At 39.5% G+C, this 15,752-nt stretch overlaps 1 protein-coding gene across 2 annotated transcripts in view; it reads left to right on the forward strand.

Moving 5' to 3' along the window:
• Nucleotides 1–12,789, forward strand: part of SRFBP1 (serum response factor binding protein 1) — a 79,244-nt gene extending 66,455 nt beyond the window's left edge. For both annotated transcript variants that reach the window (XM_075079831.1, XM_075079832.1), the window contains exons 5-8: nucleotides 9,042–9,123; nucleotides 10,075–10,819; nucleotides 11,243–11,280; nucleotides 12,014–12,789. In XM_075079831.1, the coding sequence (XP_074935932.1) occupies nucleotides 9,042–9,123; nucleotides 10,075–10,819; nucleotides 11,243–11,280; nucleotides 12,014–12,201 (1,053 nt within the window). In that variant the 3' untranslated portion in view covers nucleotides 12,202–12,789. The remainder of the gene's footprint in view (nucleotides 1–9,041; nucleotides 9,124–10,074; nucleotides 10,820–11,242; nucleotides 11,281–12,013) is intronic.
• Nucleotides 12,790–15,752: the final 2,963 nt, after the last annotated feature.

A 15,752-nucleotide genomic window follows, 5' to 3' on the forward strand; every position in this document is an offset into this window, starting at 1 on the left:
ACTGTGCTGTGTCAAATTTTTTATTTCAGTTTGGCAAGGTGCATGTATTTTATAGTGATATAGTGCCTCAACTGTTCAAATGTAAAAATATATGAAATGCATATATTATATACAAAGCTATAGTTAAAAAGTGAAAACATGTAGCCTTTATACTGTTATGTTTTATGTATTTGATTTTACATTGCTATAAGTCAGAACTGTACATATTTTCTACTTATTAACTTTAATGGGTATGTAATTCAAATTATGTAATATCTTTACATTACAGATATTTCTTAGTAAGTTTTTCAGAATCTAATATGGGGAGTACTGTCTTCACAACTGCTTTCCACTCGGAATTTGTCCACATCATAGACACATTTATGCATAGCATAAAGTAATGTTCAGTGTGCTTTTAGGTTTTCTCAAAGGCCAGCTGAGGTTTCAGGTGTTCATTGAATCATAGAATCATTACGGTTGGAAAAGAATTCTAGGATCATCAAGTCCAACCATCAAACCAACACCACCATGCATCCTAAACATGCCCTGAAGTGCCACATCTACGTGTTTTTTGAACACCTCCAGGGATGGTGACTCCACCACCTCTCTGGGCAGCCTGTTCCAGTGCCTGACCACTCTTTCAATGAAGAATTTTTCCTAATATCCAATCTAAGCCTCCCCTGGTGCAACTTGAGGCCATTTCATCTCATCCTATTGCTAGTAACTGGGAGAAGAGACCAACACCCACCTCGCTACAGTCTCCTTTGAGGTGGTTGTAGAGAGCAATAAGGTCGCCCCTCAGTCTTCCCTTCTCCAGGCCAAACTACCCCAATTCCCTCAACCTCTCCTCGTAAGACCTGCTCTCCAGACCCTTCACCAGCTTTGCCCTTCTCTGGACACGCTCCAGCACCTCAGTGTCCCTCATATAATGAGGACCTAAAACTGCACACAGTATTTGAGGTGTGGCCTCACCAGTGCTGAGTACAGGGGCACGATCACCTCCCTGCTCCTGCTGGCCCCATTATTCCTGCCATACAAGCCAGGATGCCGTTGGCCTTCTTGGCCACCTGGGCACACTGTCGGCTCATGTTCAGACAGCAAATTAGTAGTCACAATGAGTTAGACCACTACAACTGTGTGGGGGAGTTGGCACAGTGCTTGCTTTATGTCCTTTTTCATAAATTTAAGTTAAAATTTTTTTCTTTAAAAATGTGTGCATTGTTTGTGCAGGATGCCAAACCAGAGGATTATAGACACATTTCTTACTATCCCTGGAAGAAGCGAAGAGTTAGGAGCATTTGAGTTTCCCCACAATCTTGCTGTTTCAGCTTACACCTAGATTTGACCCTGTTCTCCATGAGGAGATAATTAAGAATCTATGTCTGCTTTATTCAGGACTTTTTTTTCCTCTGACTTTATTGAAACAATCATAGGAATTATTTTATGCATAAGGAGAGGAAGGAAGGAATTAGTAGAAGATTAAGGACATAATTTGTACTTGGGTAGATCTGGGGTTTATGCCAAGCTCTGCTGTAGATCACTGTGGTAGTTTGGGATGAAACATTCTATTTCTCTTTGACCATTTCCTGACCTGAAAAATAAGCATTTTCCTCACACTTGTATGGTTAGCTAAATTAGTTGTGACAGGTTAATTCAGAGACACTGTATTGCCTCTTTTATACTCCAGTTAAATATTGTCTTCTAACATATGTAAAGTGCAAGGCTTCTTAAAGGGCCTTTAAACTTTTTCAAATGCTTGGATAGTAGGTATTTATCATCCATGCAGCAAAGAACAGCAAGAATTTTTTTTTTCTTAATTTATGGCCTCTTTTGAAATTCTTGTTTTAAAAGAAGAGGAGAAAATGATAGAAACAAGTTTATACTTCATACTTCATTTTGATAAAAGACAAGCCAAACTGGATGTAGAGGTGAAGGTAAATCCAAATTAACAAATTATGGGGAGAAGAATAGCTTTGGTCCAGAGGTACAAATGAAGTTAGGGCAGTGTAAGCACCCTGGCAGTATTTCGAAGAATCTCATGCTTCTCCCTGATGCTGGATTCAAAAGTGTGCAGAAACCAGTGAGGAGCTGACAGTCAGTGCTCCTGCCATAAATGCAAGGTCAGCTAGATTCTCCAGACCTTTAACTTCTATTGTATGCAGGTCTGTGCACACAAAAAAAATAAGTGAAAAGCTTGTCCAGAGTACCCCATGCTGCCATGGGTCTTCGAATTCCATAATGCTTGCAAGATAAATATCCAGATATTTTCATGGCTGAAATACCATGATAACAGAAAACAATGTAAACCAATATAAAGAGTGGCAAAGCATTGAAGAAGGAAAAAAAAAAAAAAAAAAAATCCAAGGGGGACTTCAGGTTTATTCACGTATATTGGATGTTTTGTAAGAAATTATTCAGTTTTTCCTGGGTTGTGGTGTAATACAAGGCATTAACTTGCTGAGTTCTTTTGCAAAGGCTTTAGGTCTGTCAGGACGTACATTTTAGCTTCAACTGGAAATTTTTCATCAGTCTATTTTTAAAATTGTAGATAGCCCAATAAAAAAAAATCTGTTGAAACTTTGTGTGATTTCGTGAGACCCATACAGAAGTAATTGTCGTAAGAACTTCTCACCTGTCCTGCTATCAAGCTTGTATAGCTGCTTCTTCATTACATCTGTACCATCATTTTGATGTTACATGGAAAATTGGGAAAGCTTAGTAAAAACTGCATAAAAGTTGATTATAAATCTGACAGGTTTTGGCTATCCATTTCCAGTGCACTTAGTGCTATGTTTCTCTCCTTTGAGTATCATGGGATTGCTCTCCATTATTCTGTATTTGGGAGAACTGTTCTCTTTCAAACTCTTGCCAAATCTAACAGAGACCTGTTCACTGCATTCCCTAGCTGATCCATTCTCCTGTTATCAAGGTCAGTGTACTGGGTTTGCATAGCAAGGTTTTGGTAGCAGAGGGATGTCATGATTCAACCCCAGCTGACAACCAAGCACCATGCAGCCATTTGCTCACTCCCCTCCCCCAGTGGGGCGGAGGCAACAATCAGAAGGGTTAAAGGGTTGAAGTGGGATGATGTGAGAACAGTTTAATAATAATAACAACAACAAAACAAGTGATGCATGATGCAATTGCTCACCCAGCCACTCTATGAGCAGCACTTACTGCCCCCTGGCCAACTCCCCCCAGCTTACGTACTGACCATAACATCACATTGTGTGGGATATCCCTTTGGCCAGTTTGGGTCAGCTGTCCCAGCTGTGTCCCCTCCCAGCTTCTCGTGCATGCGGCAGAGCACGGGAAGTGAAAATCCTTGACTAGTGTAAGCACTACTTAGCAACAACTAAAACGTCAGTTTAAACTAGGACAGGGAGGCTACAGGGGTGGCTCCTGTGAGAAGCTGCTAGAAGCTTCCCCCATGTCCGATACAGCCAATGTCACTGGCTCCAAGAGAGACCCACCACTGGCCAAGGCTGAGCTCATCAGCGACAGTGGTAGTGCCTCTGTGCTAACATATTTAAGAAAGGAGAACCAAAACAACCCTGTGCATTTGCAGCTGGAGAGAGGAGTAAGAATATGTGAGAGAAACACCCCTGCAAACATCAAGGTCAGTGTAGAAGGAGGTGGAGGGGGTGCTCCAGGCACTGGAGCAGAGATTCCTCTGCAGTCTGTGGTGCAGACCATGGTGAGTCAGGCTGTGCCCCTGCAGCCAATGGAGGCTAACAGTGGAGCAGATATCCACCTGCAGCCCGGGGAGGGCCCCACACCAGAGCAGGTGGATGCCCAAAGGAGGCTGTGACCCCATGGGAAGCCTGCACTGGAGCAGGTTTGCTGGCAGGACCTGTGACCTCTCAGGGGACCCACACTGGAGCAGTCTGTTCCTGAAGCGATGCACCCCCTGGGAGGGACCCATGCTGGAGCAGTTCATGAAGAACTGCAGCCCATGGGAAGGGCTCACTTTGGAGAAGTTTGTGTGGGACTGTCTCCTGTGGAGGGACCGCACACTGGAGCAGGGGAAGAGTGTGAGGAGTCATGCCCCTGAGGAGGAAGGATTGGCAAAGACAATGTGCCCCTGGCCAGCTGAGGAGGGGGTGATAGAGCAGGTTTGGTGGGCACCTGATGTCCAGCGAGGGTCAATCCACCACAGCCAACAATCAATCTCTCTTCCTGTCAGGAGCTGAGAGACAACAGTGTTACCATGAGTGATACCAATACTCAGTTGCCTCATACCAAAATCTTCACCATTTCTGGTGGCCACAAATCACATACTGTCTGTCTTAGACATAAAGGAAGAGGGAGAACTAGCAGCATTTCACAGTCGGGAAGTTACTTTTCTCAAAGGTCTTATTCCAAAGCAGTATGAGGTCATGGGATGGACTTGGGTGGCAGCCATGATCTGGCACCTTCAGCCACCCTGTGACTCCACATTAACCACATCTGCTATTATGGACAGCTGTAACTTGTTAGAGCTCTGGGAAGAACGTGTGGATTAACAGGTTTTCTGGGTTGCTTTTTTAGTAGACAGAGAGCTCTTCTCCTAAGCTGCTGCAAAGGATATTGCAATAATATCGTGTTTTGGTCCAGAATTGCAATTTTTTTTTTTTTTTTTAAAGCTTACCCTGGTTAGTATTATCTCTGCCATTTTTTGCTTAAAATCAGTCTGTTGTTACACTTGACATTAAACTGCACTTCCAGTTAGTTTAGAAACCTGAGTTGTGACATGCTTCGAGGTTACTTTCTGTGTCATGGCTTTTGCCATGTGCTTCTGTTTGTCAGTGGGGTTTCTGACTGTCTCCATTTGAATGTCATTATTTTAAATAGCTGAGAGATGATCTAAAGTGACAGATGCAGGGCCACCAAGCATCACCAGTTTGGTAGCACTGGCCTTTGACCCAGCTGAAATTCTAGTAGTAGTCTTTGTATACTTTGTATACTCTGCTGCTGTATACTTGGTATACTTTTCTAGTAGCAGTCTTGTTTCCGGTGAGACCTGTAACAAGGCAATCCCCTTTTGTACCAAAGTAAATTGAAGAATAAAAGTATTACCTTTTTCTTTCCTATTATTGATTATAATTATAGCAGAGAGAGTACAAACAAAGGTAGGTTTGAACAGGAAGAGTAACCAGAATGAAGCGACAGCCAGAAGTCTCTATTTCATGTTCCTAAATTAATCCCAGTTTTCTGCCCTTTATTTCTTCCTGAAGCTCTGCTGTCCCACACATGCTAACAACTCCTGCAATCCCATCGGCCCCAAGGCCCTGAGACACTTGGTTTCCCATTGTCATTGTATCACCTGTGTTGAATGAAGCAGGTACTACCCACACAGCTTTTGCCTGACTTTTTTTTTACCCAGTGCTGCCAGCTCTTAGAGCCATTCCACTTCTGACCTCTATTCCAGCACATCTCAAAACTTGCATTTTGACTCTGTTTTTAACTTAGCAAGCTTGTAATGTCCATTCTCTTCCCAATCATTGCCACATTGTACAAAGTTTGTCTCCCTTATGTGGGACATGCATGTGTGTTTGCACATGTGTAAGTTATACAATTGCTGCTTTATTATGCTATAACTGACAAGTTATGTTTTGAGGTTTGTGCCTCTGTGTGCACATCTACCATTCAGGATGAAGAATGCTTGTTTATGCAGTTCGGGTTTCTTTTCATTTTAAGATATTTGAAAATAGATCAGTGCAGTTAATTCTGCTAATTGTCCACATGGAGTTTAATGAAACACGTCAGTTATGATAGATAGACATCTTTAATGCTATATACAAAAATAGTGCATCACTTACCAAGATAAAAAGTTTGAGGAGACTCTGACTTTCGTGGTTCTGAATGTCGCTTACAACTTCTCACGGAAAAGTGTGAATACACACTGCTGAGTTGTCTTGTTCACTTTGCAGCGCCTCAGCTGCACACTGAATGAAGGGTAATGTTCCTATAGAAAGTACTAGGACATTCTTGCATGAAAAAAATAAATAGTGCAAAATAATACAAGAATTAGCAGGAACATGTGAGATTAAATGTGTACAATTCCAGTATCTGCATAATTAAACATACTGGGGCAGGAGGCAGGGGAAAGGGTGTTCTTGCTGTAAATACAGTTGACATTTTTCTGTTAAGTTTTATTTTATGCCAAGATTTTATATACTGGAAAAAATACTTGAGGAAAAATAAATTGAGCATTGAATGTGCCAAAAAAAAAAAAAAAAAGGGAAATTTTAAAGAATGTGAATGTCATATTGTATGTTTGTTGGCTACTCTCTATCAGCATGAGTAGTGGTTGTGAAGTATTTTGCTATAAGGAAAAAATGTGGTTATTCCATATGGATTGGCATGTATATGCTTAAACTCTTTCTATAAATATTTGAATTAAAGGACACCAGATGTTGCACAGAAGCTGCTGCTGCTGCTTTCTGAACTTCATGGTATATTCTTTCAAAACCCACAGGAAGTAGCTGAGGGAAAAAGTGTATTAATTAAGTTCAGAAATAGGTTTTCCAGCTATAGAAAAATCTCCAAAGAAAATACTGTTTGATCTTCAGAAATGTGAGCTTGCTGTCCCAGGAATCTGGTGGCAGCATGCAGCACTGTCACATGGGGATCACAATTCAGATTTCAAGTTCTCAGAGCTAGGCTAGCCTGAAAGTGAGCCAGTCTGTGGCCTTTGGAAATGGACCCATCTTTTGACCCGTCTCCTCTCGCCAGCATTTGTAGTTCCATAGACAGTCTACAGAGAAAACATTTTTCCAGATTTTCTTGACCTGAAGAAATAATGTTGTAATAGCAGAGACTTGAGGAGAAAGGAAGGTACTAGAATTCCCAGACGCTCTGCACTTCAAACCTGAAATATGAGTGGACATACCCAGAGTGTATTTTGTAAGCTGTAGAACGATGGCAAAAGAAATACAAATGGGGTTTGCTTTTCATTGGTTGACGAACAAGATTCACATTTTGCAAACCAATTAAATATTGCTGCATGTGGAAGTATTTGTCTGCTGTAGCTGCAGTGTGTCTTCTCCTCTGTTTCCTTCAGACCAAAGCACTGAAGGTGATTCTCCTGCACTATTAGTTGACATGAAGTGTCCATCTATATGCAATGAATGCATAACTTTTTATACCAAGTGGCATCATTCTGCTGGAAGAAAATGTACACACAAGTAAAATTCCCCGCAGAGCACTCTTATGTCAAGCAAATCACATACTTTAAACATGTGTTGCTGATGTATTAGGTAGTGTTTGTGTCATGGTTTCACCCCAGCCAGCAACTAAGCACCACCCAGCAACCACTCGCTCACCCCAACCCCACAGGATGGGGTATAGCATCAGAACAGCAAAAGTGAGAATAACTCATGGCTTGAGATAAAGGCAGTTCAGTAAGTAAAGCAATGCCGTGTGTGCAAGCAAAGAACAATAAAGAATTTATCCACTACTTCCCATCAGCATGTGGATGTTTAGCCACATCCCGGAAAGCAGGGGTTCATTTCAGATAATGGTTACTTCGGAAGACAAATGCCGTAACCACAAACATCCCTGCCCCACCCCTTCCTTTTCCTTTCCTTGAGCTTTTATTGCTGAGCACAGCTTGATATGGAATAGAATATCCTTTTGGCCAATATGGATCAGCTGTCCCAAGTGTGTTTTCTTCCCAACCTCTTGCCCACCCCCTGCTTGCTTGTTGGGAGGGCAGAACGAGAAACAAAGAAGGCCCTGATGCTGTGCAAGCACTGCTCAGCAATAACTAAAACATTGGTGCGTTACCAATTCTAAAATGTTTTAGTCACAAATCCAAAGCACACCACCATCTTGGCTGCTATGAAGAAAGTTGACTCCATCCCTGGGCAGAGCCAGTACAATGTCCACCCCTTATTCCCTGCCATTTACATATCTGTGACTTGGGCTCCATCTGTTGCAGTGGTCACTCAGGACAGGAAAGGCAGCATGTTGTGTTGAGTTGTTGGGCACCAAAACCAGCTCAGGTTGGGTCACAGGGCACTTGCCCGGTTCATTACAAAGCTCATTATCTGTTGATTCGGATGGCTTCTGCTGTAGCACTTCCTGTGGCATATCGCTCAAAGCACAGGTAGCAACGATTTAAACATATATCCATTGCAGTAACACTAGGAGGAAGGGAGAAACGTGTGTCTTTTCTCCTCTCTCCCAGAGAATTCTACTGCAGGGTTTAAGAAATCTTCCTGCTAAATTTGTGTTTGACAAGCCTGTTGCACCCCTTTCCATCCCTTCAAAAAAAAAGAAGACAAAGTTGTCTTTGGAAGAATCTTAGATACCTGTCAGTTTGTTCTTCAAGCTTAGTGATGACAAGAACATGAAAATGAGATAGCTTTTACAGTGTGCCATACCTGTGACTTCTAATATATAAAAAAGTAAATGAGAAAGGGAAGCAATCCCTACTTTTCTCCTTTTTCTTCAAATCGAAGCATAAAGATCATATTTGTTCTTTGAATCAGTTTACAGAGTTTCAGTATTCTACTGCATCAAATTCAAGGTGGTTTGTCTTTAAGATTAAATTAGACCTTGTCTCTCAACTACATTTGGTGTACATTCCTTGAATACCTGCTATGTCATTTTGACTACTTTTATGGCATTCATACTGCCCTTCTTGCAAGCTGCTCTATTTCTTCATGCAGAATGCTTTCTATGAATATGATGTTCTTTATTTCAGGGGGTTCAGGAATTTGCTTTGCACATGTGAGAAATAGTGACTGTAAAAGCAGCGCATTAAGGCAGAAAAATATGTTTGGTATGCTTTTAAAATAAAAATCATCCCTGTTCAGTACTTGAGAAATAGCAGATTTACATGTGTGTTACTTTTCTGACAATGTTTGGGCAGTCATACTTTTCCTCATTTAGAATTGTAGTAGTACAGGAAAAACAAGAAATATTCAAATATTATATTGTCATAAGCTTTTCCTCTTGTTCAGTTAATACTCCAGAATATTCCACATTAGCATGAATTGTAGCATAACTGATACAGGCCTGTATGAGTATTCACCATTCTATTGACTTCATGCCTTTGAATTTATTTTATATAGCCAAATTGTACTGCAACTGAGCGAGCCATTGCAAGACTTGCAACACACCCCAACTTGAAACCCAGATTTGTTGAACTTAAAGGTATGAAATATAATATTAACTTGTTTATGACTTCAGTAGCTTATTGGTGTCTTACCTTGTTCCCGCATATCCGTAACATGAACAACCAGTATAAAAAGAAAAGTAAAAAAACCCAGAAAGTTCCTGTAATTACCTTAACTAGCTGCAGTGAAACAAATGTCACAAGCTTGTAGTCATTTACATTGATTTAAATGGGCTTATACTTGACACTATAACATATATGACATTTAAGATATAGGGTGTAGGACAAACAGGGCCTATAATGGGAACTCTAAAATTGAATTAATACAATGGACTATCTCCAAACTACATAGGAGTCAACTGGCAATGAGCACAGTAGCATGCAGATAAAAAGGAAAAAGGAGCATTACTACAACTCTGGTTTCCAAAAGCAGCTAAAACGTTTTGCAGTTTGCTCCCTTAAACTTCCCTGGAAACTGTCCCCAGAATCCTTAGGGAATCTTTCCTGGTTCTTTAGGTTATGTCCCATTCTCTTTAAAATCAAATTTTCCAACTAAAAATAATGTTTAAAAAGGTCATGTCCTAGTAATAATGTCACAAAGTTACTTTGTTAATAACAGAGCATGTCAAATACCCATTTGTCTGAGCAATTTACTATTTGTTTGCAGTTTTTACACAGAAAGTAATGCTCTAAATGAACATGATTGTCAGATGCAGATTATTTGCTGTACAGAAGTTCACAGTTAAACCCAAGTTTAACACTGTATTCAGTTGGTAATAATTTCAAGTTCTTTTCCTCACTTTGATTGATGCTGTACTCTAAGGTATTTCTTGCCCCATGTGTTCAGTAAATAATTCATAAGGATGTTCAAAATATGCTTACTCAATACAACATATTTAAATTGCAAAAAGATTTTATTATATTAAAATAACTTACGTAAACTCGTGTGTGGCTGCAACAAAATCTTTTTTCTTCTGCCCCTTGTATAGCTGCTGTGAAAGCTTTTAAGGATGCAAGAAAGAACGCAGCTGAAGCTACTCCTTTGAAAAAGCCTAAGTCAGAAGAACAGCCTAAATCAGTGCAACGTTTCAGTAGCAATTTGGATGGCCAAGCTCCCAAACTAGCTCAAAAACAGCAAGGATGTGAACACAAAACAAAAATGAGTATGAAAATAGAAACTGACAGGGTGGCTGAAAAATTTTGTGAGAGTGAATCTGAGCAGAAAACTGTAGAAGTGGAGAGAGGATATGCTCCAGAAGAATCTTCATTTCAGGCAGTAGAAATACAAGCAGTTAATCAGAATAAAACAGGAAAGAAGCTCTGCTATCAAAAAAGGAAAGAAAATATGAGCACGAACAAATTAAATGCAACAAAAGAAATAACTGATGATGATAGTGACCAGGAACATCCTAATGAAGAGGTATACTTTGATGATAGTACTGAAGAGAGGTTTTATAACCAGTCGTCAGATTCTGACAGTGACAGCAATGATGATTTCTTCATTGGCAAAGTAAAAAGAAAGAAAAAAATAGCAGCAGTTACTGATCATTCTTCAGCAAAAGAAGAGGATAGACTTCAGAAAAACATAGTGAAAAAAGAAAAAAATGCAGCGCCTAGGACAGCGCAAGATTTGATCATGGAAGAACAAAAGCCATATGCAAAAGCAAGCAAGCTAGAATCAATGTTCTGCAGTTCTCTGTCTACCTCTAATCAGAAATCTCAAAACAGAAGAAGGTAAACCTTTTCACCTTGTTATGTTCTCCATTCACTCTCTCCTTCCCAATAATGGAACTTGTGATTTTTAGTAGCCCTTACCAAACAAGGAGAATTTCAGCCATTTACAGCTTAGAACATTTTCATATAAACTACTCTGCAGTCTTCTTGAGCTTTCTTGACTCTTACATATTTTTCATATTGACATTAGCACTGACATATACATAGGATTACTAAGTAGACCTGCATCCAGAGTAAATCACTAGTGAAAATACTTTTATTTTTAGTTCTTTATTAACAAAGAGGAAACAGTATATAAGGGGTTTGCATGTTACGCTTGAAAAGTCATTGCACAAGTGTTTTGGTGATGACAATTCTTTATCCACAGGTGTTTGTTGTCTTACAAGTGTCTCAAAAAATCCTAAATTCTCTTTCTGTTTTTAGAAATACTAAAGACCAGCCTGTCAAAAATGGAAAAATAGGTATGTATTACTTAAACTGATAAAGTTATAAGAGTAAAAAAAACATCTTGAGATTTTGTTGCCTCCACAGTGTAATGATGATAGGGTGTTTCTTGTTTCATTTCAGTTTTGTGGCACATATTTTAACATTAATTGTTAAAATGGTCAAACTGTTAAGCTTTCATTTGAATCTGTAGGTATTGTTTGCTATTTACTATTTCTGAATATTAGAAATATAGCAGGGTTTATACAGGAAAGTGCTTTTCTGGCTGTCTTCATGTTAAGCAGTTAATGTTACCTGTACACAGGTAAAGGTGTCAGATGATGATAGTTAACAAGTAGTTTATCTTGTTACTAATTCCTTCAATAGCTCCTTCAATATTTTATTCCATTTATAATATATAGTTCCATTTTGGAATTAATTGGATCAGGGATATAATTTCAGTCATATTGAGTTACATTGTGTACTATCTCATTGGTTTATTGTGAAGAAAAAAGTTGAGACTATTCTGAATATTTGTCTACACAAATTTTGGACGTGGTCAGTAATAATAAATCTTAATTATCTGCAGTCTACCAAGTGACAATTTACTGGCCTGCAAGATGAAGGTCTTGCTGTGAACATTCAGATGAATACGTTCCTCTTGGCTCATTAAGAAATTATTTAAAATATCTGCAGACCCAAGGTACTTTTAGCATATTTCTTTGAAGGTTCATGATGTAGTTCATGTTTTATTTTGAACTTCTTGCACAGCTCTTCTTAAAAAGGAACCACAGCTCAAGAAGCAACCATTTGCAAAAGCTGCAGGTATTAAATGTGACAGTAAGAAAACATGTTTGGAGCAGCCTCTTCATCCATCGTGGGAAGCAAGCAAGAGACGCCGGGAACAAATGTCTCAAATTACAGCATTCCAAGGGAAAAAGATTAAATTTGATGACTAGACTATATGCAAATTATGATTTTAAAAAAAGTTTCTTGCAGATTTGAATCCAATGGTATTTTCTTGTGAAGTAACAACTACTGTTTGAACCTTTTTGTTATACTGCCCTTATCCTCTGCAACCTATAAAACAGCAATTGTGAGAACTCACCATCTGTTCATAATGAAGATTGCTTCATTTTTCATGTGCTGTCGATTAATGTATGGTATTATGGTGTTGGTTCATAAAGACCATTACGTAGTGCCACCATTTATGAAATGCAGAGTAACATGAGTGAATGTTTTTTAGGAATATCATTTGTGCCGCATAGGAATAATACAGATTCTTTGGAGCTTTTTCTTCTGTAAAAATGTACTTTAAACTGTATAAGGGCTTGGATGTCAAAAGAGAGGGGGGAAAATACAAAATATCAAGGTGATAATCCTAGGACTATATTATCAAATACATCTCAACTGGGAAAAAAATAAGACATCCTTAAACTTGAACAGACGTCACAAATTCATTAATGTATCAGGTAGCTGGAAGAGCCAATTAGTAGTATGCATTATATGAAAATTTCTGGAGAGCAATAAAATATTGGCCTGTTAAATTATGACCTCTGTCCTTTGATTATACTGCTGATTTGAAGAACTGAAAGAGTGTCTTTAATACTGTTGTCGTGGTGGATGTATCTGGGTGCTCCAACATGTCTGTCTTGCACTTTCTGAAAGAATGCTGAAAAACTGAAAGGTCTGTACACTAAGAAACATTTTACTTCGAAGTGCCATTCTGAGATTGGAAGTTTATTTGATGGAGATATGAGTTAAAATCTTCATTGTATTTTTTTTGAGAGGCTTTTCCTACTGCTTAATTGAAACAAGTTCTGAAGTTCAATTAGTCTTTAACAGTGTTGTTTATTTAAATATAATACCTTTCATAATATTGTATCTTTCATAATCAAATTTATTCAGAAGCTTGGTAAATTACTGCAGTGGATGTAAGATAATACACTGTACAATTCATGTAGCATTTTGTAATTCCTAAGAATAGCTCTGCATCAGACCAAAGGTCCATGTAGCCTGATACCTTCAACAGTAGTCAAAAAGGGATGCTTTAAGCATAGGGATAGAGGAAGCACATGGTGATACATCATCCAATTTCCAACTTATTGAGCTTCCAGTTTTATAGCTCACGGACACCTTGTGATAATGTAGCTTATTGTGTTTAATAATCCTCAATGGATTTATTTTCTACAGGTTTGTCTGCTCTTAGATCCATGTAAACTTGTGGAATCTCTAATCCCATAAGGTGTAGAAGGCCTTCTTGTGTATTACACTCTTAAGAAAAACAATCTTTTCCTGTCTCGGCAAAGAAGGCCAGCAGTCTTCCAGGCTGCATTAGAAAGAGTGTTGCCAGCTGGGTTAGGGAGGTGATCCTTGCCCTGTACTCAGCACTGGTGAGGCCACATCTGAAGTGCTGGGTCCAGTTCTGGGCTCCCCAGCACATGAGGAACAAGGTCAGACTGGAATGAGTCCAGCAAAGGGTAACCAAGATGTTAAAGGCTTGAAGTATACAACATATGAGTCGAGAGTGAGAGCTGGGACTGTTCAGGACAAGAGAAGACTCAGGGTGATCTTGTCAATATGTATAAATACTGGCAGGGGCACAGGGAGGTGGGGAGGTAATGTAAAGAAAATCAAGCCACGCTCTTCTCAGTACTACTGAGTGGCAGGACAAGAGGCAATGGGCACAAATTGAAATCAAGAAATTCTGCTTAAAGAAGAAAAACCTTTTTCACTGTGAGGGTGGTGGAGCACTGGCACAGGTGCCCAGGAAGATTGTGGAGTCCCCATACTTGGAGATACTCATTACCTGACTGGACACAGTCCTGGGTAACCACCTCGATGTGACCCTGCTTGGACAGTGGGTTTGAATCAAATGATGCCCAGAGGTCTCTTCCAACATCATCTACACCTTGTGATTTTGTACACTTAGGTCTGAGTCAAGCAGTAACTCCATAACCATCAGTGACTCCACAGGGGAGTTATTGGATGTGTCTGAAAGATGTAGTTGCTGTGCAATACATCAGTGTGTTCCACTTGGGATTACATTAGAGTCAAATAGCAGGATCAAGTTTAGGTTTTTTAATGTAGTGTTTCTCCGTTGGTGGTATGGCCACCTCTCTCTCTCCTCTGGGGTTTATATCTTAATATTTATAGCCCAGCAATCTGCCTATTCTCCCATCCTGTGTTAAGATTTTTGAATGCTAAACATTCCACTTGGTCCATTTTCTGTTATTATCTAGGCATGCCTATGCCCCACTCAGTTATGTTTCCTTTTCTGCATCCTAAACAAATGTCAGTATATCACAGAATCACAGAAAGTCAGGGGTTGGAAGGGACCTCTGGAGCTCATCTTATCCAAGCCCCACCCCTTGAGCAGGCACACCCAGAGCAGGGGGCACAGGAACGCGTCCAGGCGGGTTTAGAATATTTCCAGGGAAGGAGACTCCACAGCCTCCCTGGGCAGCCTGTGCCACTGCTCTGGCACCCTCACAGGAAATAAGTTTTTCCTCATATTGAGGTGGAACTTTCTGTGTTCCAACTTGAGCCCATTGCCCCTTGTCCTGTTGTTGGGCACTGTTGAAAAAAGCCTGTGTGATATTATCTTCCAGAATGGAGCTGCCACTCAGAGGAATTAGAAATTCAAATAACCTTCCATTTCCCAGCATCTTATGTTTTTATTTTCACTGTACCATATGGAACAACTTTTAAGGCCAGAAGCATCAAAAGAGAAGATGGATACATGTTTTACTGTGGTTTTATAGGGAAGGATCATATTTTGTGGAAAAAGCCATGCATTTACCTGCTGTATACAAAGTCTTTTAACTTTCCCAGATGGAAATGCTAATCCTTAATGTTCTAAATAAGTAAATAAATCCTAGCTGAATGCTATGCCAAACAAATACTTGGTATGTGACTTCTCTGGTTCCAATAAAAGGCAAGAAAAGTTTCTTTTGGTAGATGTCATCAGCTATAATACAGCAGGTGAGCACCTTATTCTAAGAGTTGATTCACATTAAAGACCAAAAAGTTAAAAGATTGCAAATAGTTTGGAAAAAAAAACCCAACCAACTTTTTAAGGAGCTTATGTTCTACGGTGCTTTTTTTTTGCATGTGCTTAGAGATCCAGGAGCATTGGTTTGTCTTGGCATTTGAGCAAGTTTCTTACTCCATTCTTACAGCTGTAATTTGTGGCCATAGAATTCTTCCTGAAGGAAGCCTGACTTATCAAAACATCTTTTTTTTGGTCTCCAAAAACACTTCTGAGCTCTTACTTTAAAGAAAAGAAGAAAGATAACATACACTGAACATGAATGAGAGAAGAGATATTAGGTTAGTGGCATTTCTTCATATTTTAATGGGTTACTACTACTCTTAGCTGGTGCTTAGTGACTCGTCTGGATCACAGCCTTAATGAACTATACAAACAAGTAGTGATGGTTGAGCCTTGATAATATTTTTTATGCGCAACTGGGCAATTTTTTTGTGAACTGATAAACCCAATGAACTT

This window comes from Phalacrocorax aristotelis, chromosome Z, assembly GCF_949628215.1.
Source record: "Phalacrocorax aristotelis chromosome Z, bGulAri2.1, whole genome shotgun sequence".
Classification (NCBI taxonomy): Eukaryota; Metazoa; Chordata; class Aves; order Suliformes; family Phalacrocoracidae; genus Phalacrocorax; species Phalacrocorax aristotelis.